Here is a 25348-nt window from a genome sequence, read left to right as displayed (position 1 = left end):
GCACAGCTTTATGCATTCATTCATATTCAAAACGTGGTACTAATATCTGGGACAAATTTACTGCACACTGTAGGTGCTGCAGAGACGTTTCTCTATGCCTCTATACTGAACATGATAAAAAACAGGTTTGGATAAAAATAGCAGCTCAATGACACTAGAATATTTAGAGCAAGCATTATTAATCAACCCTTTCTTGTTTAGTGCTGAAACATGACAAGCTCTTCCAGCGGGAGGCACATCTTCAAGGTGTGTATGAGCCAGAGCCGGAGCTTTTGGGCGGCACAGTGACAGGGAGTCCTTGTGGACTCACACAGAGAGGATAGCCTAACTTTATTTGTATTCTATGAGCTTTAAAGTGTAACTACATCCCTACGTCTTAGCCCCACTATATAATGTCTCTATGTAAAGCAAGTAAACAAAGAAGTAGGTTTGTCCTTCGTGTACCTTGAGAACTGTCAATCTGATCTACTTCATTCCTGGCAGGTGGATTGCTGGGGAAACGAGGAAGTGCAATGTAGATGTGTAAAGTCGTTTGGATGAGCGGTTCTTGAGAAATATATAAAAATACCTCATAAATGAGTTGATTTGCTTCTTCTTCTGACCATGGAGTCAATGAGTGGAAATACGGACAGCGCCACATTGTGGTCGGAGGTGGGATTACATCCATCGTGTTAATGACTTAAAAAAGAGACTTAAGCTCTACTATTGAACTGTGTAACGTTACTGTGAATGAAACTTGGCAGAATCTTGCAAGATTAGTGCTGGATGTCTCAGGCACATTCAGAAATATATAAAAATACCTCATAAACGTTGCTTCTGCTTCTTCTTCTGCACGTTGATTCAACGAGTGGAAATACAGAGAGCGCCACTCGGCCATTGCAACCCACATTGTGGTCAGAGATGGGATTACATCTGTAGTGATAAGAACTACCATAGAGAATGAATTGAAAAAGTTTAGAGAGTTAAACTCTATTCCCATTCCTGACATGCGGGAACTTTGTATGTATGTTCAAGACATAGTGCAGGATGTCTCAGGCACGTTGTGAACAGGCACTACTGATCAACTTCAGCTCAACTCAAAATTGTAGTCTCCAGATATTCTGTGTATGAGGTGTTTAGGGAGCATCAGTAAATTGTAGGGTCTACCAATAGCCTGCATGTGAGGCATTTAGGGAACATGGGTAAATTATAGCGTCTACTGATAGCCTTGGTATGAAACGTTTAGGGAGCATTGGTAAATTGTAGCATCTGTTAGTAGTCTACATGAGAGGTGTTAAGGGGATGAGCACTGTTCTCTCTAGGTATTGAGAAATTGACCCATTCCGAACAGGCATGATTTGGACGGGCACTTCTTGTTTTAAAATGTTGAATTGCAGTGTAATCGGAACCGTTACTGAACCTGTCCGACCGCAGCTCTGCAGCTCTGCAGCTCTGCAGCTCTGCAGCTTTGCAGCTCTGCTCCACAGCTGACAGGTCCACAGCGGAAAGGTTTGCTGACAGACAGTCTTGGCAGAGCTCCAGTTACACCATGATTTAATGTTTGAAAACAAGATTTTACCAGCTGATTACTGCAGGAACAGACAGCCACAGAGTTGAAGAGCTGCAGGGCGAGATGTGAGGAGGATTTCTGTTGTTTTTGTGGCTGCCAGCAGTACTTCCTCCCATGGACAGTAACAGACAGAGAGACCCCTCCAGCAGGCCAGTGCAGCTGTTAGCTACTGAAGCTAAAACTGCCTCGATCAGCATATATTTGAAAATGAGCATGGACAGTTTCACAGACTCACACTCAAGGGTGGGCATTGACATTCTACCATTTATATAAATTTCATGATGTAGAGAACTCCCAAACAGTCGACTCTACGTCAGCTTTGGCCCCGGCTTTTCAGGACTGATTTTAAACAGCAGATGACAGGTTGAGCCATTTTTAACCCATGAAATGCTGATTAGTATAAATTTGGTGTCAGTGTCGATGTTAAAACCGGCATTGATGTGTTTCATCACAGTACAGTGATATAATTTAGTTTACAGCTCAAAAAACACATTTTAGTGCGCAGTGCCTCTTTAACAATGTGTCCCCCTGCTACCAGGTGTCCTCGACATTTTCAGTGATGGCGAAAGGAAACTGTCAATGTCTCATTGAAATGTTTTGGCAAAGAAGAGGCACCTTTTAAAACACCAGCAGTGTCCAGTGATCAGAGTTTTACTGGCCCTTTGTATATTTTCACTAGCCTTGCAGCCAAAAAATGAAAATAATTTTTTTTTTGGTGATTTTGGTGATTTTGGTGATTTATTCATTTTATACATAACATGTATAACTGGAAGCTCCCTGAAAAGAAAAACCCCAATTTAAAAGGCAGACTCAAGGAATCACCCCAGCACCCCAAAAATTCTTATATATACACATGCATACATATACATACATACACAGGGTGACAAATTAAAAGGAAAAACTGATACAGGCCTGAATGCTTGACCCCTACAGTGAGGGGATCCGGTGGCTCTGTTATGCTGTGGGGGACACCTTGCTGGCATGGTTTGATAAAACTTTTCCCACACCCAAATATTTTAAGAATATACCGTAAAAAGCCTCACTCCACCCTATTATTGGGGCACTTTCATTCCGATTAAGCCGCATAAAGTGTAATAGGCATCTGACATTGTCTGTGGACGACCTTCTTTTTATGAATCCTACTTGATTTGATTGTATTAAGTGTGATAAAATATTTTCCAGCCTCATAGCAAGAACCTTCATCAGAATTTTGCAGTCGACGTTGATCAAACTACTAAGTCTAAAACTTGCTGGATCAGTTGGGTCTTTATCTTGTTTAACAATTAGGGAGATCAGAACTTCATTAAATGTTTCTGGCAGTTTCCCCAGTGAGAACAAATCTTCATACACAGTTGTGAGGATAGAAGCCAATTTGTCAACATACTTCATAAAATATTCTGAGGGAAAACCATCTAAACCAGGCAATTGTCCAGCTTTCATAAATGAAATAGCGCTTTTGACCACCTCTACAGTTATGTGGCTGTCCAGATAATCTTTCTGATCCACTGACACTTCTGGCAAGTTAATCTTTGAGAAGAATGTCCTGTAATTACCCACCTCTGGATTCATCCCAGATCTATAAAGTTGGTTATAAAAATTTGCAAATACCTTGTTAATGTCCCTTGTGTAACAGCTGCTATGGTATAACTAATCTTCTTTTGGTATAGGCTAATTGTCTAGCCAGTAGTTTCCCTGATTTTTCTTTCTCCACTCTCATAGAAATTACTTTTTAGTCTGAACGGGGCATACTCAGCTTTTTTATTGCATATTTTGTTTATTTGAAATCTCAAGTCACACATTTGTTTGAGTAGTAGATCAGTGTGTTTCTCAGACATTTTGTGTAATTCTTCAAGGTGAGATTTAAGACTCTTTACTCTTTGTGTTTGCTCCCTTTATTTCTGCTGGAATAGGCCATAATTCCTCCCTTATATAAGCCTTAGAGGCCTCCATTACTAAACCTAGTTGCACTGCAGCATGATCGGTCGATGCTATAGGTCCTATTGAGCAGTCTGAGACACTCTCCACTAGATCCTTGCTGATCAAAAATAATCTATCCCGGAGTGAGATTTATGATTATGGGAATAGAATGTATATTCTCTCTCTTCCGGGTTGACAAGCCTCTATATATCCATCATATGATTATCCTTCATCAATAGTTTAATTGCTATTCTGTCTTTTGGTACATTATTAGTAAAAGTGGAGTCCCATTTAAAACTTGATTAAAATCTCCAGCTATAATTGTATGCCCATCAACTATGCTCCCCACTGATTTATTTATTTTATGAAAGAAGCCTGGATCTTCCATATTTGCAGCATAGATATTACATAAATTAACTTTTATGTCATTATTTTTGGCTTCCAAACATAGGCTCTGATTCTTCCTTCTTCCTCCTTTTGTGCCTTTTATAATGAGAAAAATTCAGCTTCTTATGCACCAGAATAGCCACTCCATGTTTTTACGAGAGTATGAACTATGATATAACTGACCCACCCAGTCTCTTCTAAGTTTAGCAGCCTCCGAATCGATCAAGTGAGTCTCTTGTTAAAAGGCTATGTGGGCTTGTTGGGACTTGAGGTATGATAAACACTTGTTTCTTTTTATGGGATTTTGTAGCCCGTTTACGTTCCAGGGCACTATCCTTACACAACTAGCCATAGCTTAACAAATGTGTTTTATGTGCCTCATACTGAGATGATAACTCGCATAGAGGCAGGGGGGTAGTGAATAAAAAGGGAAAAGAAAAAGAGGTGCTGCCCAGCTGCCTGTAAAAACTTAAGTAAACAAATACCACATAAAAATCCTCGTTCAGAACAGAGAACATTATATAAGACCCTCATATATGGAAGCCTATACCCACCCCCTACCCTTCCCTTACTCTTGAGAGACCCACCTCAAACATGATCTATTAGGCACACTGAACTGGTCACCATCAAGAACCCCTCACCACCCCTCACAAAGTCATCTATTGGCAGCTATTTTTCATTACAGTATGTGTATGTGCTGGCCAGCCAGCAGAAAGTATTGAAAGTATTTCACAGGCAACATTTTAGTGATATTATTTGTGTTACTCTGAGACTTATACCAATAAAAGCAAAAATAGTACCAATTCTTCATTATCCTGATATAACTAGATCTAAATCAGGCTTTAATAATAAAATGTGACAGCAAAGTCTCCCTTGGATTAAAATAAAAATACGAAACAGACATTCAACAACTTCCAGCCTCGCTACAGTGCCTGATGTCCAATTGGTTGGGCATACAGTCCTATACTCACTGTGTCAAAAGATGACTTGGACCAAGTGCAAAAAGTAAAATAACTGAGAATATTGTCCCATTCACGTCACTGCACCCAGAGCGTTGCTGTTCCATCAAACAGTTGCTTAAATCCGGATCCCAATTTTATTCGTCTCCTGGCCAGATTGTTGGTCCTCTGGGTTAAAGCTCAAGTAGCATCTGGTGATTATCTCCATTCCTCTGTTTCGTCTTTGTTAAGGAAGTTGATTGCCTCTCGGCGATATGTAAATTTCATTGGTTTCCCCTCCGTCTAAGGCGTAGCTCAGCTGGATACGGTGAAACGGTGAAACGCACATCAAGATTTTTAGGGGTGTGATAATTGGTATGGGTGGCCGGCCTTCTTCAGGCATTGGTATTGGGGCTTGGTGCACTCGTTGTATCTGTGTTCTGTCAGGTCTAATCCCCAAGGCTTTGGAGATGATCTTCTTCGCACATTCTGATGGTTTTCAAGTTTGTCCCTCAGACTGATGAGCCGCAGGTTCTGGCGCCGGTCTCTATTAGCAGCATCTTCAATGGCCTGATGCAGTCTCTCACACTTTTTAGCACTTTTATCTGCTGTTTGGCGAACCTGGTAGTTCTCATCTTCTAACTGAGAGATTCTGCCTTCTGCGTCATGTAGCTGGAGCATCCATCGACATCTGTTCTTAGCCCAACATTGGCCTCCTTAATTTCTGTCATATCTACTTGCAAAGCCGCTTCCTAACTTGCCCCATCTCCTCTGTGGCCTTTATCAGGGACTGTTGCACAGCAGATAGGATATTTCCTTTGTTAATCTCTCCCTTGCCAATGCTTGCAGTGTTTGCTCGCTCGATGTTAGCTCCAAATGTTAGTTGTGCTAGCATTAGCGTTTTGTTTGGCTGCTCTAGTTGCTAGTTACATAAGTTACATAAATCACCAGACATGTCACTCAGTAAACGTGTTTATCACCTCCCTAAAACTTGTAGCACAGCCACTCTGGTTTAACTAGCGAATTTGGAGTAACTAGGTAGGTTAATCGGGACGTTTCCAACTAGGCGACCATCTTGCTTGATGATCTCAGGTGACTCTGGATATATAATGTTGATATATTACACAAATATGCAAAATATAAAATCAGACAGATATTGGATCAGTAAATGAATGGTGTATAAATGTAGGTTTCTTCTTATTTTGTGTAAAGCCAGAGAGTATGGAACATTTCAGCGAGTATGATAATAAACCTTGATAATAAACTCAGAAAATGCTGAGAGATCTGCAGAAATGTACTTGTTAAAAGAGAATAGTAAGAGAAAGAACATAATGGCATTTGTTTGTGTGCAAGTGTTCGCTCCAAGCTCCTTCTGTCTGCTCCCGCGAGCCACCTGTCCACTCCAGACATGGAGTTGAACCGTAATGAATGAATGAGAAGTGCAGAGGAGGAAAACGAAACAGAAACTAAGAGCATCTGTCTTCACAGTAAATCATCTGTTGAGTGTTTGATGATTATTTATCTGTGCTTTACAACGCAACAACTGTGAAACAATCAGAAAATAATTTATTTCTCTCTGTCACCGGCTTTGTTTTCGTCACCCTCTCCTCGCTCGACCACTGCTGCTCTGTCTCTCTCTCTCGCTCGCTTGCACGCTCAGCTCACTCACGCTCTCTCTCTCACTCTTCTTCTCTAATCTTTTTTTGAAATGAGTCGAGAAGCCGACAGCAAAGCCTAACTTTACTTTTAACCTTATCAAACGAAGAGAAATGTCCTCCCCTCGTCCTAAACTATATGACTCTGATTGGCCCGCATAAACTTTTACTCTCCTCGTGCCAATCGGTTACGTCGGACCACGGAGAGTCAGAATCAGTATTTGTGACATAGCTCTGACAGCATTAAAAATAGAATGAAGGTCTATGGGAGGGCATGGGCCAGCAGATAGAGAAGTCACGATCTCTGTATTTAGCCTAATGCGAATCAGACTTTTCTGCCTCTCAGCTCTTTTTGTGTGGAATGAGTCTACTGAGATGACTTTTTTTCCCCCCCCTTTGTTGCTAGATTGAGGCCAAGTGTCAGGAGGGCTGTTTAGGTGTGTGTGTATTTGGCTCTGCGTGTGAGTGTGGGTTATATCGAGGGAGCAGCGCTAGTGCGTCGTCTATTCAAGTTTGTGCGCGCGTGTCTCTGTTTGTGTGTGTGTGTTTGAGTTATCAAGGGAGCTCTCCAAGCTTGAATAAGCCTTTTGTCTGCCTTGGCTGCTCTCTGCTCTGAGCCTGCTGTCCTCCAGGATGCTGTCTGTCTGCTCTGTTTGAATCACTGATAAAGGCCCTTCCTCTCTATCCCACAGCACCCTTCCTCTCCATCTCTTCCTCCGTTTCCTTCTCTCAGCATTTCTCTGCCATCCGCAGCCCCCTTTCTCCAGATGTTCCTCTTTTGTATTATTTTTTGTTTGTTTGTTTTATTTCTTTTTATTGCCTCCCAACTTTCTCTATCATGCATGCTTGTTACGCTCTTGTTATTCCCTCATTCCCCAGTTCACTCACTCCTCATGTCCCTCATCCCCTCAGCTTTCCATCCCTCATCTTTGGTTTGTCTTCCCACCCCTTTCCCTCCCTTCTGTTTTTCCTCTCCTGTTATTTTCCTCACCATTTCTCCTAGCTTCCCCTCTGCCTCCTCCTTTGTAGCTCCGTCTCTTCCCTCCTTTCATCACCATCCCACAATCTTTCTGTTCCCTTCTGCTGCAGTCTGCTCTGATAGAGATATCATGTGGCAGGGACAGCTTTCTAATGATAATATTAGAAGAAGCTGGGACAGAATCCAGATGAACCCTCTATAAAAAGATAACCGTTATATTTCACAGTTCCTCTCCCTCAAACTATGTTTGCATGCCATCTGTATGTGTTAACTTTTGACTGATATTGGCCTTTGATTAAAGACCCCTTTAATTAAGTGGTGGTATGCACTGACACACCATTATAGAGAAAACATAGACCGAAAAACGTATTATTCTGCCATTTAGTCTACTTTTGGGTAATTTACAAATGGACTTTTAATTTCCCCTCTGGATCAATCAGTGAATCAATCAATGGGAAAGACCACAGCACAAATTTCCCCAGATTTTACCTCTATATCCAAATATCTATGTTTCAGAGGTGCTTGAGGATGTCATTTGTAACAGCAGACAAATGTACAGTCTCAGTCTGACACCTAAGAAGTAGGGTGTGATACTTATTTGTACGAATGCACTGATCTTTTGCACCAGTTTTTCTATCTACATAGACAACATCAGGTCAGGATTTACTGTGGCAATAAAACGGACTTTGTGGTCTGTCATGACAGAATGAGAGAAACACTGAGTTTTATTATGACAGTGACAAAGGAACCGTATTTATCAAGAGTGGGTCACGTCTGGCAGACACACAATACACTCAATAAGATCAGTATCATCACCAGTATTGATCCAGCGGTTTGGATCGGTGCATTCCTAGTTGTTTGATCTCTAACAAGAAACAACCCTGCAGCTGGCAGGTTTTTAGTGACTTGCTCAAGGACACTTTAGTATGGCAGAGACTGATTTTGAAGGGTAATTTTTGAAGTTTCATTTTGTTTGCTTCCCTCAGCTATCATAGAAAATATGGCAGAGTTTAGACCAGGCCTGTGCACAGAGGCAGCTCAGCAGGGACTCATGCAGTGGCTGCTCAAGAGAATCAAGGTAAGAACTTTGCAACTGGATAAAGTTATTTCCTTTACTTTAATTGCAAAACCTTTTCTTTTCCACAGCTAATTGCATGTAGTGTTAAGTCAAGTTCTTCAAAAACAAGCAAAAAAAATCCTTTTGTGAGGAGGTAATTTCACCCAATTCACCATTATCCTGGGATGACTCCCCAAGATAATATCAGTCAGTTCTATGAAATTTTAGAAAAAACTGATTTTCAATGGAAATTACTGACATTGTCTTAATTATTTTTTTTACTCGTTTCACACTGATTTCGATGGTTCAATATGAGACAACGGACATTGTTATGGTGGACATTATTTGTATCCATTCATTTCTGTAGCAACATTTTCACTCTGCTGTGTTATAATCACGATGGTGACTGTCAATGTGTTAAATGGAAATTAGACCACTTGGTCCTGAAGTCAAAAGATATATAAGAATATAAATGGATATTGATGTTTTTACTGTTGAATTTATACTTGTCAGAATGTCTCCTCACGGTTAAAAAAGGCATATTTGTTGCAGAACGTATGATGTGTTTGTTAATACCCTGCTCCGTAAAAGAAAGGAGTTTCACAAGATGTGTGGTAATTGGAATTTGGTCTCTTTCCCTCTCAGGCAAAGATGCCGTTTGATGCTAACAAGCTGTACTGCAGTGAAATCCTGGCTATCTTGCTGCAGAACAATGACAGTAAGTGTGTCCCAAGAAACGGTTTGTGGGTTCCAAATGATATTAGTTTATTTTCCACGTTTCTGTCACTTCTCAGTTTCCTCAAACAGACTGCCAAACTCTATTCTTCCTCCCCTTTTTTCTTCATTTCTTCTATTCCCTTTAATTCCTCCCTCCATTCTCCGCTCTCTTTTCATCCCTTCCTTTCCATTTTACCCATCTTGGCTTATTCTTGTTCTCTCTCAGCCTTATCACTTTCTATCCTCCTCTTTGTACCTCTTCCTCCTTTTCCTTTTTGTTTCCTTTCCATGTCTCTCTTTCTATCAGCTCCTCTGGCTCTATCTCTCCTTGAATGTCCTGCCTTTCGCTGCCTTTGTCCTTTCCTCCCTCTTGTCTTCATCTCCCCTTTCTCTCATTTCCCCCATCACTCTTTGGTTTCATGTTAACTTTCATATTTCCATGTTTTCTTTCCTTCTATCCCTTCTTTCTTCCCAATCCTCTTTCAGTCTCCCCATCTCACTTCTGTTCTTCCTCTCTCCTTGTTTTGCCTCTCCATTTGCTGTCTTCTCCATCCTTTCTCCTCCCCACTAAACCCTGTAAAGCCTCAGATAGCCACAGGACTATCAGGTCTTCGGACAGGTTTTCATTAATGGTACAAGCCATATTGATATTCAGTGGGAGTCCTGTCTTATTCTCCTCCTCTTCATCAGTGCTGCCCTCATTCATCCTCTCTCTACTGACCTTCAAATACAAAATGAAATTAAAGAAAATGTTATTTTTCAAAAAACAAAGGAAATGTCCTTGCATGAATAATGTTCCCTGTTATAATACTGTCAGAATCTTGAAGTAAGAATGACGCAAATCACACAACTACTATTAGAAAAATGATCATTAGGGAAAACGCTTGATATGTTAATTTGAATGTAATTATCGCTTTCTTGCTGTCAATCTTGACTTAAAACACCACTCTGAAGGGTATACATATATGTAAAAATACTTTTTGCTGTGAATGAGAAGAGCATCTCATCACCACTAATTGAGACCTCTGTAAATTCACTATATTTTTACAAATGAAACTCTATTCGTTATGAACGCTTCACTGCCTAGAAAAGATAACAAAATACAAATGGCAAGGAAGTGCTGTGTGCAGAGAAAGCTAGACTTTATCAAAGCAATAGGATGAAGCTGTCCCACACTATTATTGTTGGTAAGCATGGGCTGTGCCACCACCTGATATCAATTTACAGGGTTTCTGAGTGTTGAGGTCCTTTAAATTTTAGAGGCCCTCACTGTCATTTGTGGCCACTGAGAAGCAGAATTGTGTTCAGAAACCTTAAAAGAACAGTTGAATACTCAAGTCTACATGGAATAACTTGAGAGGAGATATATTTTTCTGTGTCCTCATTTTCTGTCTCTGAGGTCCCTCGTGGCCAATGTGTTAGTCAGTGTGTTTATGCTCATCTTATGCCACTGTAGCGCTTCTGTCACTCTCTCCCTTCCTTTGTCTTTTTCTCTTTTGCTAGCCTTCATCTATGTTCTTAAACCTTTTTCTCCGACTGTTTTTGCTCCCTACATGTCTGTTTTTTTGTAACCATCTCAATTTAATCTCCTTGTTGTCCTGTTACTCCATTTTTATCTCTTAGTCTTCTGCTCACTTTGTTTCTCTTTGTCTCTTCAACAGATACCAGAGAACTATTGGGAGAGATGGATGGCATTGATGTGTTACTGCAGCAGCTCTCTGTAAGATTTTGCTCTTACTTTCTTTCTTTTCTTTTGCTCAACCACTGCTCCTCTTACTCAGCCATCATCCATTTTAGCCTCACGGGGTAAAGCTCAATCATTTCTCAAACATGAACAGTATGCTGAGAGGTGGTGCTCTCCACATCAAGCCTAGCCTAACCCCAAGCCAAATTCTTAACCCTGTTTTCCCCCCCTACTATTAACCTCAACCAATACACTCCTCTGTAGATAACTGCTAATGAGGTCCAGAGCATCCTGTGACATGTCATTGCCTTCCCGCTCAGGTGTTTAAACGTCATAACCCGTCCACAGCTGAGGAACAGGAGATGATGGAGAACCTCTTTGACGGGCTGTGTTCCTGCCTCATGCTGCCGGCCAATCGGGACCGCTTCCTCAGAGGGGAAGGGCTTCAGCTGATGAATCTCATGCTTAGGTGAGGCTGCACGCTAGAGGGAAAAGCCATGTCTTTTTAGTTTGCACATATCTTTTTCCCTGCAGTCAGTGTTCATTCACTTGTTATTGCAGATGTCAACGCAGATATGTCGCACTTTCTGCTGGTGGTGCTCTTTGACTGTTCAGCCAGTCACCACCCAGGTTGTGTTTTTAATATTTAAAAAAGACTGTTATCACTTATTTAAGTGATGAGCACAAAAAACTGTTGTTAAACAGCACAGTGGAAATCAGTTGATTCCTCTACCACATTAAAATACTCGGTCTTTACTCATTATGAACATGACTGAGCCTGTCTAGTTTGCACAGTTTCAAATATGTGGCAGGGAAGATATTTGATGCACAGCAAACACAGTTTTGACAGTTGCTCATTTGGACTCTTTTGTTCATAATTATTACAGTGTTTGCTTAACCACTATCCTTGATGGACAAATTATTGCAGGCTGTTGTTTCAGTTAATGGATTACTTCTCAGCAAGCATTGATGCTATAAAATGTGCGACTCTGGCTAAGTAAACACTAATAAGAATGCTTGTCAGAGGTTAAAATATTGTTTGTTTGAAAAGCTATCATTTTATTTTTGTTATAAAATAAATAGGGCACAGAAGAAGAATCTTCTTTAGTTGAAACTCCTGGGGGAGCAGGCAGCTTTGGGAGCCTTGAGGGAAGCTCTGACAAAAGGAACTTTAGAGTCAGCTGCCAAACAGCAACCTTTGTGTTGCAAGAGGCTTTCAAATTTAAAAAGAAATGACAAAACTATGTACATTTGTATAATTGATTATGTAACTGGTGGCGTGGGTACTTCAGTTGAATTCAGTTGAAGCTGGTCCGTTCGGTTAAAATGAGACTGTCTATCACTGCTGTTCATTTCAATGCAGTGTGTGCTATGTAAGTATTGTTCAAGCATGAATAAACTGAAATGAATGTTGTTACAGGCTATTTAATTAGGCAGAATATTTAGATTCAACTGAGTCACAGATGGAAGAAAATATTTGTTGTTATGCTGAAGTTATTAACTGATTATAATCAGCATCATCATTTTGTTTTTGCAAAATTCTTGACACAATTTCCAGAAACAAACGCATTATGTTTGAAGTATATTCCCTGTGTAATATCAACCTCCTAAATTAAGGAGGGAAATATAACCCTAACCGTCACCTCAGAACATCTCTTGATGCACACTGGCCTTCAGTGCTCAGTTCATTTCTTTTTCGTGCTTTCTGTACTGTGAAAATCTGAGCACTCATAGCATGACAGTGTGTAGCACAGCAGAGAACAGCATGTCTCTCTACTTGCCTGATGAGACGGCCGGTCCATTCAATCAGCAGTTGGTGGAGCACAACAAGGCAGAGATGTGACCTTAAAGAATCATAAAGACGCATTACACGCATTTATGAAACCATCACAGCTTCTGCACCTCTGAATCACCTCACTGGACACGTAGTTTTAAGGCTGGATCGATATCTCATTATCGGAATGCAAAAACACTTTTCTGGTAAATCATCCACCAGGGAAACAAAGAAAGAAAAAGAAGAGGGGAAAGAGGAGACCAACATATGACTTTGGGATTATTGTTCAAGTCTCATTTACTAAGTAACTAATTGTGTGTTTGTAAGAACACTAAATACTAATTTAATTTCTGATCACTTTAATTCTGCCTGATAGTAACAGTACAGAGAATACAGAACACCAGCAGACGGATTTATACTTGTCTGTTAAACAGTGTAGGCAAAGGTGATTAATAGACCACTGTCATTTCACCTGCTGATACCACCACCGCAACACTAGATGGATGTGTTCTACATTATCAGGTCATTATCATGCATTAGTCAAATATCCTTTAGTAGTCATGTTTACATGCTTTCATTCACTGTTTGATATAAAGTCATGATGGGAGGGTTTTCTGTTTCTACCAATTACTGAAAATGAACCTATTGCTGTACAATCCTTTATCGCTCAGGTAGTCGTGTTTATATTCTTTCATTCAGTTTGTGATAGAGTGATTGCAGCCATTATAAATTATGTCTAGTTTTACTGTTAAGATTCCTGAGCTTTTCTTTAACATAATTTATGTTCCCTTCACTGTCAACAATCTCCACTGGCATCAGAAACATCTGTGAGAAAACACAACCACAAGCTGACCAATCCCAGTAGCTGCTGCCCAGACATCTAATTACTTTTTTGCAGAGGTGCATGTCAGCTACAGAATAGCTTTGGAGCCTCCATGAATAGGCTCTGTTTGCTACACCATAACATTGAAACACTCATGTACAAAGCCATCTTCAGTGACTGCAAATGTTTGGTCTATTGTGGAATATATTGTAAATCATTCAAGCTTAAAAATCTCAGATCGCTTCAGACCACACGTTATGCTGACTTTATTTTATTTTTATTTCTTTGAATATTTTCTCCTAAATTATTTTACTCTTTTCCATGCAGAGCAGGCCTACAAAGTAATATCATAATCACTGCAAGAAAGCATAGTACCACAGCATAAATACACAAATACAAACTAGAATACAAAAACACAATACAACTTAAATTAAAGTGATCATTGTAAATAAATAAAAAAAGTTATAAAAACCTCTCCAGAATGCATAAATACAGTGTTTTAGCAGAACACATGTGGCTCAAAACAGTTAGTTTTAAAGGGGCACAACGCTTTTTACACATGTCAGTTTACTCATCATGAGGAGTACTACTCATAATGTCCCAGATGATGTCAACAGGGTTATCTGGATTTGGGTTTAAGGCTTAGATTTTTAATAGAAAGCCTGTGTTACAAACTGGAAGTGTGGGGTTTGAAAAATGTGAATGTTTACCAGTCAGAATAGGCCTAAAGAAAGACTGTTGAGTTGCATTATGGGAAATACAGGATTTTTGAAACTTGTCCCATAGGACTAAAAGTTAGATCAGACTCTGCTGCTTTGGTTTTGGACATTCTTTTTTAATCTATCTTTTGTGAGCACCCCGACTTTATGGAAGTACAATACTAAATCACTGGAGTATCCCTTGAACACAGCAAAGTTCTACATTTTTTCACCAGCTCCCTCATTATCAGTTTTTTCATTCAGTTTCATTATAGTTTTAAAGAGAGATCAGCTCTTTGTCTTTGTCTGTATCGTGTCTTTAATTCTGACCAAGACACGATAACAAAAAACTGAAAACAAAAATCATCCCTTCTCACTCGACAACATCTTTATTGGTTTTACATCAAAAACTCAATTTCATTTCCTACCAGAACTCTCCTACTACTCTTCTTCTCTTCTACTCTGCTGCATACAGATTTCACACTTCAAGTGTCTTGATAAATTACAGGCACAGCTAAATGTTTGTCAGACCAGACTCAGCTCCTGTACCAAAACCATTTTACAGACACATGTCCAAGAACCACATATTTTAGATCATGATGACTATTCACACCAGACTATCCAATGTTTTGATATTTTACATTTTTGAATGTATACCCCCCCCCCCCCCCTTCCTTTTAAGGGGATGTTGCCATTTTCTGATCATGTCTAAGACTGTTTTGGTTTTGTCTTTGGGGTTTATAGGCTGATTGCATCAGTCAGCACAGGTTAATAAACCTGCCAGAGTCCATCTTTAAGTGATTCAGTCTCATCTAGAATCTGAGTCTTATCAAAAACGTAATGCTGCTGTCATGCTGGAACCCACCGGACATCTACCCACGATCCATTTTGGCGTTACGAACGCATAGTTGACGACACCAGGAAGTTGAGTTAAGTCAGCTGTCTGCCAACTGAATTGCCTAGTTTCCCTTCGGAAAGTACACAGTGTATCGCTCCCCCGTGGCCACTCCAGCCGTCCATCATATATAATGTGTCTGTCTGGAGAACCAGACTCAACTGCCTGAAATATGTGTCCCTCCTCTGAGATAAACACTGTCATCTGTCATTGGTGGGAATGGAGGAAGTGACACTGTGACAGACAGCTACATTTCCTGAGAGGAAGTGTGGAGTGGGGGGGGTTGTGGAAGGTATAAAAAAAAAAAAGCTGGTCCCTTTTATCATGCCGACGCAATGATGATAGAAAACAGATCGTCTTCATTGCAATTTATTTTTTAGAGAACACACATTTCCAGGTTTATTCTAGTTGTCTATTATATGACTAATTTATTTTCAGGTTTTCAGAATTACCTAAAAACAATTGCTTTATTTTCTTATAATTCCATTGTAAACTATGAAGTTGGAAAACAACAACACTGAGCTGGGAGAATATTTTGGGAAATGGGGTTAGTATTAGATGTGATAACCATCTTCAACCAATATTGGCAAGTATACCTTTTAATATTAATCTGACTTATTTGACATTCTCATATGCAGAAAAGTCAATATACTGGGCTTTGAAGGGTTGATATTATCAGCTCATCTAATTTACACGAGGAAAGTCTTGTGGAGGAGTTCATTAAATCTGTAATGAAGGAGGAGCCTGTTACTGCTTTTAAAGTACTGATTAAACTTTAAAATACCAACCATATTTGTTGCACCCATCTGGAGGGGTAAGGTACAAATGTAAAACTATGGTGTCCGTTTTTATCCGTGCTTTAGTTGATAATCATTGCCGTGAGCAAAAAATCTGTATTACTGCTAGAAAGGAAAAGAATGTATGTTAAACGGCTGAAATAATGTTTGAAAATGAAAATAAATGCATGAACAGAATACAGATCACTCAAAACACAAAATGTTTATGGCAGCTAGCTTAACTGTATATCTTTTAAGGACATTTCAGTTCAAATGTGCATGTCCTTTATATCTGTTAAAACAACATTATATATCTCTGACTTCAGTATTGCTTCCTCTCTCTGCTGCAGAGAAAAGAAAATGTCTCGAACCAGTGCTCTGAAGGTCCTGGACCATGGGATGATTGGACCAGAGGGAGCGGATAACTGCCATAAGTTTGTGGACATTCTGGGCTTGCGAACCATCTTTCCACTTTTCATGAAAACTCCCAAGAAGATGAAAAAAACCGGAGCTTCAGAGAAAGAGCACGAAGGTCAGTCATTAATAGAACAAGGCAGCAGTAGACATAATTTCTTAACAAATACTGCAATCAACAGCAAATGTGTCACCCAGTTTTGACCTGTTATGGCAGTGTGAACTGTTGGGCCGTTCAGTGAAAGCTGTGGTGAGAAGCATCATTGCACAATTTTTCAATTAAACACTATCAGTAGCAAATGAGATGTTATAGCAAACATATAAAGGAAACTAACTAATGGAAACCAAACCACTGGGGCAAAGGGATACCAGTTGCCTTTCTGATAATGAGCAAGTATTTAGCTGGAGTGCAAAATGGATTAATGGATTCCACTGATACAATGAAGAAATTGCACAAATTAGGTTTATTTCCATAATTCCCTTATGTCCTAGAGAACCTGGATTGTGGACCAGTTCAAGCAATGGAAACCGCTGAAATTAGAGAAGACGTTAGAAGTCCTGGAAAATTACTTTTGTGACTATGGACCCAAAATGGTTGCAATGGTAGCTGGTGGCAAAGTGTTTTTTTTAACAACCTTTGAGGCACTTTATGCTATTATTAGATAGCGATAGTAGAGAGATGACAGAGAGAGAAGGAGAGAGAGGGGTGCAACAAAGGTTACTGGCCAGATTAAAACTGGGGACATTGAGGTTCATGATTGATTGCATTGATTATATTGTGTCCATTCTTCAGGATGTTGAGGTGCGGTATTGTTTTATTAAATATACACTTTGAGTTGTGTTATCTTATGTTGTGCGCTTTATCAAAGTCTTTAAAACCATATCTGTCCACCCCTGGACACTTAACCTGACATTATAGACCAATTTTAAGTTGTGCAGAGACCTAAAATGCAAAATAAAACCTAATTTTTTTTATCAGGGGATCACAATGTCAGCCTGTATGTTAGTCCACCACTTTGGTCCAGACTGAAATATCTCAAAAACTATGAGATGGATTGCCATGAAATTTGGACAGATGTTCATGTTCCCCAAAGGATGAATCCTACTGACTTTGGTGATCCCCTCGCTTTACTTCTAGTGCCACCATCAGGTTGACATTTTTAGTGAAATATTTCAATATCTGTTGGATTAATTGCCATGAAATTTGGCACAGACATTCATGTTCCCCTCAGGATGAATTTAAATGACTTTGGTGATCCCTTAACTTTTCTTTCACACCATCATCAGATCAAATCTAATTGCATTCCCATCAGCCTCAATTGTACTTTGTTTTTAGTGCTAATCAGTGAATGTTAGCATGCTAGCATGCTAAACTAAGATAACATGGTAAAGATTATACTTGCTTAACATCAGCATGTTCCCATTGTTACCAACATAATAAGAGTTTTAGCATGTTGACGTTAACATTTAGCTCAAAGCATCGTTACACCTGAATAAACAGACGGGTGACAAATTAAAGGAAAAACTGGTGCAGATCTGAATACTTGACCCCCTACAGTGAGGGGATCTGGTGGCTCTGTTATGCTTTGGGGGGCATTTTGCTGACCTGGTTTGGGTCCACTTGTCCCCTTAGAGGAAAGGGTCACTGCAGAACAGTACAAAGTTGTTCTGAGTGATCACCTTTATCCTATAATGAAACATTTCTATCCTGATGGGAGTGGTCTCTTCAGGGATGGCAATACCCCAATTCACAGGGCATGAGGGATCACTGAATGGTTTGATGAGTATGAAAATGATGTGAATCATATGCTATGGCCTTCACAGTCACCAGATCTCAACCCAACCGAACACCTATGGGGGATTTTGGACTGACATGTTAGACAGCGCTCTCCACCACCATCATCAAAACACCAAATGAGGGAATATCTTTTTGAAGAATGGTGTTCATCAGCCTTGACATTGATTTTACAGTCTCTGAACTCTTCTGGAGGGATGAACACCATTCATCTACCACCAATGGACATGAAGATGTTATGCATAAAACAAGGCATGGTAACATATTTCGGTCGTTTTCATAGGACCAAAATGGTATGTGGGGTAGGTAGTAGGAACACACACACACACACACACACACACACACACACACACACACACACACACACACACACACACACACACACACACACACATATATATATATATATATATATATATATATATATATATATATATTCCATAATGGAAACTTAATGTATGGTTATAAAGGGTACAAAGTGCCAATGTCCTTCCATTTTTCCTTCATACAAAAATAGACACACATTTGAGAGATACTTATGGCAGAAAAATGTTTCAGGATTACATTTTTTGCCTCAGTATCTCCATGATTATTGAATTCCTTTGTCATAGGAATTGTAAGAAATGAAGAATAAACATGTTTTCAGTATGTTCATTGGAATGGAGGGCATTTGAGATGGGAATAGTATTTCTGGTCTGGTCAGGTTTATCAGATTCACTTATTAAAATAAGTGATTCTGATAAAACCTCTGGTGTCAGGAGGAATAAGTGGTATCCTAAATGCCCCTCTCAAGCTCCAGTGGGAGTATCTAAATGTGTTTCCACATAAAAGGTTGGATTTGTTTATACATGTAATTTTACAGTGTGTATGTTAGAAAGCTATATGCCCTCATAGTAAAGAATATAGCTTGCATTGATGACCTCTAGTAAAATCAGCCTACAGGAAAACATCTATTTCTTCACTCCAATCAATATTTCAGAGGCTGGGACTCACATAAGTACAGATAATAAGGGAAGACCCTGCTCCTTCATTGTGGACTTTTTTTTCCCTAGAGTTAAATCAATGCCTGTAACTATGTGTAATTATCTATGAAGGGAAGATGGAAGGACATTGGCACTTTGTACACTAAATGACTATACATTAAGCTATTTCCACATACATTTTCATGTTCCTACTAGCTACCTTATATACCATTTTGGTCCTATGAAGATGACAGAAAAATGCTACCATGCCTTGTTGTATTCATAGTATCTTCATATCCATTAGTGGTAGAGACCTCAAAAAAAAAACCTCAGACTTTGAACGAAATCTGAGATGGTGCTGCAACCACTTTCCTGGATTCTGTCTGATCTGACACAGAATGACCCAAGTACATAGTGTACATAGTGTACTACATGGAAGTGTACTAATGGAAGTATCCAAAATGAGACACAGTGTTAGTCTTGTTCAATGATAGGACAAATAGAACACAGAACGACACTGGTTTATAATAACAATAATTTTGAATGCAATATTTTCCACAGATTAAGAATAACATAGCATGCTGGTTGATTTCCTAGAGAAATGTGTTCGTATATTCATATAATTTGTGCTGACTATTCCAAATATGCTGATATTTTACTCATATGTGATCAGCAAAAATGGTATTGTTGTTCATTAAAGTTACATGTAACATGTTATTGAACCTTTATAATGTGAATATGTTAATGACTGAGGTGTTAATAGTATTGATGATGCTTGACAGTGTCACAGCTTTTTGTTATTTGTCAAGTTAAAAAAAAAAAATCAATAGATTGCTGACTGTGCTAATTTAAGTGATTACACTAATCAAGATGGGAACACTTCTTTCTTCTGCTTCTGGCTTTCTGTGATGTGTAGTCACACTCGTTTCCTTACGACACACTCAATCCTAATCTGCTCATGTATCACGGTTTGCTGCCTCTTCGGCCTGTCAGTTTACACTATCAATTCAATCTTGATTGATTTTCCTGCCCGCGCTCTCAAACCTCTCTTGTCTCTGAGTGAGAGATAGGAAGTGCAAACAAGAGCCAGAGAGAGAGAGAGAGAGAGAGAAAGATAGGATGTCCATGTTTTATGGGGTGAGAGAATAAAATAGAGGAGACTGAAAGAAAAAGGTAGAAACCCTGTCCAACTCTATGTTCTTTGTTTGATTACTTATGTCCAAAATGTGGAATCCCTTCTCTCTCTCTCTGTCTGTATTAATTATGTTTAATACGTCTGGTGGGGCCTCCCAGTCCTGCAGAGGAGAACAAATTGTCTTCCATTGTGTCCCGTCTCACCCAGGGACCAGATGAATTAACCTTTGCCCTTCACAAGCAGCAGGAGGAAGAGTAGGGAAGATAACCCATCCAGTTAAATCTCCCCCCCCTCCAGTGTGTTGAAGCCTCTGGCACAGCAGACACACGCTTAAAAGACAGGCTTTATAAAGAGATGTTGAAATCCACCATGAAGGTTCTCTATCCCTGTGAAGTTTGGCAAGTGTGGTCTAGATCTGTGTAAGCTGTATCCAGAGAGCCAGGGTATGATGATGTATGCAGTATATATTGGGGAGATATGAAAATCAGTATGATTCTGGCCTTTTAACTCAGCAGCTCTATTTGTTGAGTCCTGCTTGGAGTCAAAATGTTTTAGTTCAGAGCTCAGAGTGTTTAGTAGTCTTCAAAGCAAACCATATAAACTTTACAGTAACTAAAGTAAGGTCTTTCCACAAACTTCATCATAATATCATAGTATATCATAGTTTAAATAAGCATCAATATAGACAAATTTGGGATGAAGGAAGCAGCTGCAGTGTATGTAAAATGTTAAACTTTTATCTCCTTTTGTACATCTTTGCCCAGCAGATATGCCCGAGACTTCCTGTAACACCTATATGTTATAATCTTGTCATCGAAATGCTGTTGAAACAGGGTTTATGTGATCCAGACAATTTTTCAACAAGATTTAGCCCACTTTCATTTGATGCCTAGATATCTTTTCACCAGCAAATCACCAAAACCAGGCATACAAGTGCTCTTATCAGCTCCTCCAACAATAACTTTCAACTTTGTAAAAAGAATATAAAGTAAAATTCACAAGTCTCTGGTCCTTGAAGTCATTCTAATTTAAATTAATCTCTTATGCTCCATCTGAGATAATACTCTCTGAATAATTTGAGCAGCAGCAATTTGAGCTCAACACACTTTACTAAAAAAAATAAAACAAAAGCCAAACTAACAGACAATACAATTGATAGATTACATCGTAATTAATAGATAACAGTGCAAGAAATCATTAGGTTGAAAGTTTTGAAAGTTTGATTTGTAATCATATGCTTGACAAATGATGAAAAGTAGCACCAGCTAGGGCGTAATACCACTCAACGTTCACATTTATCCAATTTCATAACCAAATTCAGACTATTATTTTGAGACTGAATAACACCCACATTCACATAAGCTACCTCTCCAACCATGATCAATCCAACCATCTGTGCTTTTATGGTCAGCTGAAGGATTAGTCTATATTCAACCATACAAGTTTTTAATATGCAGTAATTTAGACTTAGAAATAGTTTTTCTATAATAATTCATGTTGTGATTCTCTCTGATCAGAATTGCAGCCTGTATAGGATTTCCCATCATGATCCCATTGATTTGTCTTACAGCTATAGGCGTAAGGAGATGCCTGTCATAAAAGAAGGTGTATTGAGTGAGCCCTCCTTCTCTGTAAGACTACTAATTGAAAATGCTGTGAATCAAGTGGCTCTCCAGAATAACACAATAACGCTGTAGATTAATTAACTATCAGCTGCTTCAAACAAAAGTAATTAGGAGGTAGGGACCTCTCTGTCCTTCTATCCTTAGTGCTCTCTCTCGCTCGCATTCATTCCGTGGCTCTCTCTATCATAAACCTTGGTGCAAAGATTGATCCCCATGAAATCCTTTCTGAAATTGACACAGCCCAAATGACCAGGGATTGCCGGACCACATTAGCATACAGAATGGCATAATTAATAGAGACGTTGTAAGTGCGTGGGGAAAAAAAAAAACTGAAAGGAAAACAAAAAAAAATCCAAACAACAAATTGCACTTCTCTGCTTATGAATATTCTCATCACGACGCTGCCTTTCACCTTGTTTTAGGGTCTCAGTTTACTAGTGTATGTACTATGTCATTACCAGTGAAATGAGATTGTATGATTGAAATTGGTGGCAGCCGGTTGTTATATTTAGGCGGCTAATGATGCGAGCGAGTGTGAGAGGGAACAGAAGTAAACAACTAATTTACATGGCGAGGCACAATAGTCATAGCTCCATCTCCAGCACCACCTCGGAAAAGTGTTTCTTTGTGTACTCGCCCGCATGTGGGTGTTTGTTTGGCAGAGAGAGAGAGAGAGTGCACAAGGGGTGAGGCTGAGGCGGCTTTATAGTTGGTATGTTTAGAGTACCACGCAAACACCTTCGAGTGCAGTGAATGCCCTCTTTTCTAATGAATACACTAAAACAAGTAATGAGAGAGGCACGCTGGCATATATAGCTGTGCAATAGAAAAAAAAAAAGTCATGTTTTGTGTCACTGCAGTTCTTTTGGAAGTATGCAATGGGGAAATATGAGAAAGCCCAATTACATCACCCCCCACCCAAATAATGGCAGCTTCATTTCAAAGACACAACATGCAATTTTTAACTGCAGTCCCTTTTTCTTATTTTCCCATTAATTTATCACCAATATCTCTCCTCTGATATTAACAAATGGAGATTTAGAAAAGCATGACCACACAGCAGAATATATGAGGTGAGATAGGTGCCTCCCTGTAATAGAGAAACTTAGTTATCTGGATTTAATGATTAAACTTAAACGTCACATATCTCAGTCAAAAGCAGAGAATCAAATGGAGTTCTCATCTGATCATCTCCCCCTCCCAGCGCTGAGCCCCTTTGGCACCGATTGAGATCAGTGACATTTTACATGATACAAGTTTGATTGTTATCTGTGTTGTCAGAGTCATGCTGTGTAATCCTATTATTAGTGTATTTCAGAGGGAGAGATTTGCAGTTGGATCCCTGTGTACGGACGCATCTAATTAACATCTTCATGTTTGGTCTTTCCTCCGGTGGAGATTGATCGTGTTCTATCTCTGTAAACTTATACTCTAATGAAATATACTGTGTTATATTTGGATGTATGTGAAATGTTTTATTTCAAAATTCAGTGCTCAGTTGAGGAAAAGAAAGGCTCAGTATTAAGAAGAACTGTATCAGTCAGTTGTACAGGAAAAGTTAATTTCATGGTAATCATATCAGCCATTTTTTGTATGTGTGTATGGTATTTTTTGAAGTGGGAGATAACAACATATGTTATATGTTTCCTAAGAAATCTTAATGAAACCCACAGTGTCTTGTTTTATAAGATCTAAAGGTATGTGAAAAAGGAAAGAAAGAATGTAAAAAAGTATGTGGTGCTTAATTTAAAAGTATATTAGGCAAGATTTGTCAGCTGGTGTTTGTAAACAGCATTCAAAGTTGGCCCCTCCTCCCCGTGTTAGCGAGCGAGACAGAGAAAGAGAGCAGCAGCGGTGGTCAAGTGAGCTAGAGAGTGAATGAAGAGATTGATTGTTTCACAGCAGTTACGTTCTAAAGCACAAATAAACATGGGCACACCTCTGTACAGCCCCGCCCCAACACACAGACCTACAGCTCTTGTCACAGAGACAGAGACAGAGAGCAGAGCAGACAGTGATGTAACCTGGTTGCTATGCTACGAGTCGCAACCTCAAACCTTGCCCGTTGTTATTGGCTCGGGCTACACACCCATTGCTCAAAGGTTGATACCCAGAAGCATCTTGAACACAGCGAAATAATAAGAAAATACAGGCAGAAGGCAGTGTCTCTGCAGATAAATACACCCCCACACACTTCTAGTGGGTCACAAGTGATGATTGAGATGGATTACTCCTGTCTGAGTCTATACATTGTTTTTTAGGAGAATCCTGCGTAGTGTACCTTTTAATAAATTAAAGTATACATTCATGTTCAAGATTCTACCTACAGTCCTCTGAGAATCCAACACTTTGTTCCCTTTCACAGCGACAACACCACACAACATACGACGCATAACACTTTAAATGGCATATGGAGTAGAGCCAGGGCACAAAATTAACACCAGCCACCAGCCAAATGCTGGTAGATATGTAACTGACCATTTGGCCAGTGGACAAAAAAGTTAATTTTGCAACCTGAGTAGGGCTACAGCTAATGATTATTTTCATTGTCGGTTAATCTGAAACTAAATTTTCTCAGTTAAAATCAGTTAAAATGTCAGAAAATTGTGAAAATTTGGAAATCATTGTTTCCAAAAGCCCAAGGTGCAACATCAAATATCTTGTTTTGTCTTGTCAACAGTCAAGACAAAACAAAGCACTAAAGAAACCAGAAAATGTTCACATTTGAGAAGCTAGAATGAGAGAATTAATCGATTATCAAAATAGCTGTCAATTAATTTTCTTTTGATCGATTAATCAGTAATGTACTTTTATAATAAGCTTCCTAGTTTTGATGTTGATGATACCTTAATGAAAATGTTTTATTCCTGTTTTATTAAGGGTGGATGAAGTGAAAGATAACATTTTACTCTCATTACTCTAAGAAAAAGCCAATAAGTACTTTATCAGACCACCTGCTCAGCAAGCTTGAACACGTAGAAAGAATATTTTTAACTGCTTTGCCTGCAGCGTCCCATCCACCGTCGGTATGTTTTACACAACCACAGTGCGCTGGTTAAGCTAATAACACGAAATCTGTCTGTATGTAGCCTCCCTATTTATCTGAGTTTGCCACATATCTTAAAATCTGGCAAATTCTTGTAAACTTAGCTGCCGGCTGAGACAAAGCAGCCCCTCCTCTCTACCAGCAGCACCTGCAGGCAGTGAATCACATTAGCAGCAGAGGGAGGAGGACAGAGGACAGGAGGAAACACTGCCTGTGCGGAGAGCAGCTGCGCACACGCCCCTTGAAATGGGTTGTGGTGATGGGTTGAAATTATATGTTGTATGTGGATTGTGTGTGTAGATTGTGTTTCATAAATGATCTGGCAACTTGGGTAACGTCAGACAAGCTGAACTTATAGAACCGTGTGTGAGACGATGATTTATAACAAAGGGTGAGATCCATGCAAATTATGGGAGTTTCCCAGGGGAAACAACGTAACGGGAGCACAGCAGGAGAGGTGGTGAAAATACGGGAGAAATCTGGAAAAAACGGCAGGTCTGAGACTTAGAAACAGCAGTTGAC

The 25348-nt window shown here is 39.5% G+C and overlaps 1 protein-coding gene across 1 annotated transcript in view; it reads left to right on the top strand.

Moving 5' to 3' along the window:
* ctnnbl1 (catenin, beta like 1) overlaps positions 1-25348 on the top strand; it is a 61194-nt gene that overhangs the window by 7852 nt on the left and 27994 nt on the right. Inside the window, exons 7-11 of the mRNA XM_044352339.1 lie at positions 8412-8503; positions 9128-9200; positions 10861-10919; positions 11204-11352; positions 16200-16381. Coding sequence (XP_044208274.1) covers positions 8412-8503; positions 9128-9200; positions 10861-10919; positions 11204-11352; positions 16200-16381 — 555 coding nt within the window. The remainder of the gene's footprint in view (positions 1-8411; positions 8504-9127; positions 9201-10860; positions 10920-11203; positions 11353-16199; positions 16382-25348) is intronic.

The sequence above is a fragment of the Thunnus albacares genome, chromosome 5 (genome assembly GCF_914725855.1).
Source record: "Thunnus albacares chromosome 5, fThuAlb1.1, whole genome shotgun sequence".
NCBI lineage: Eukaryota > Metazoa > Chordata > Actinopteri > Scombriformes > Scombridae > Thunnus > Thunnus albacares.
The sequence above is the reverse complement of the archived record's forward strand: the minus strand, read 5'-3'. Positions and strand labels throughout refer to the sequence as shown.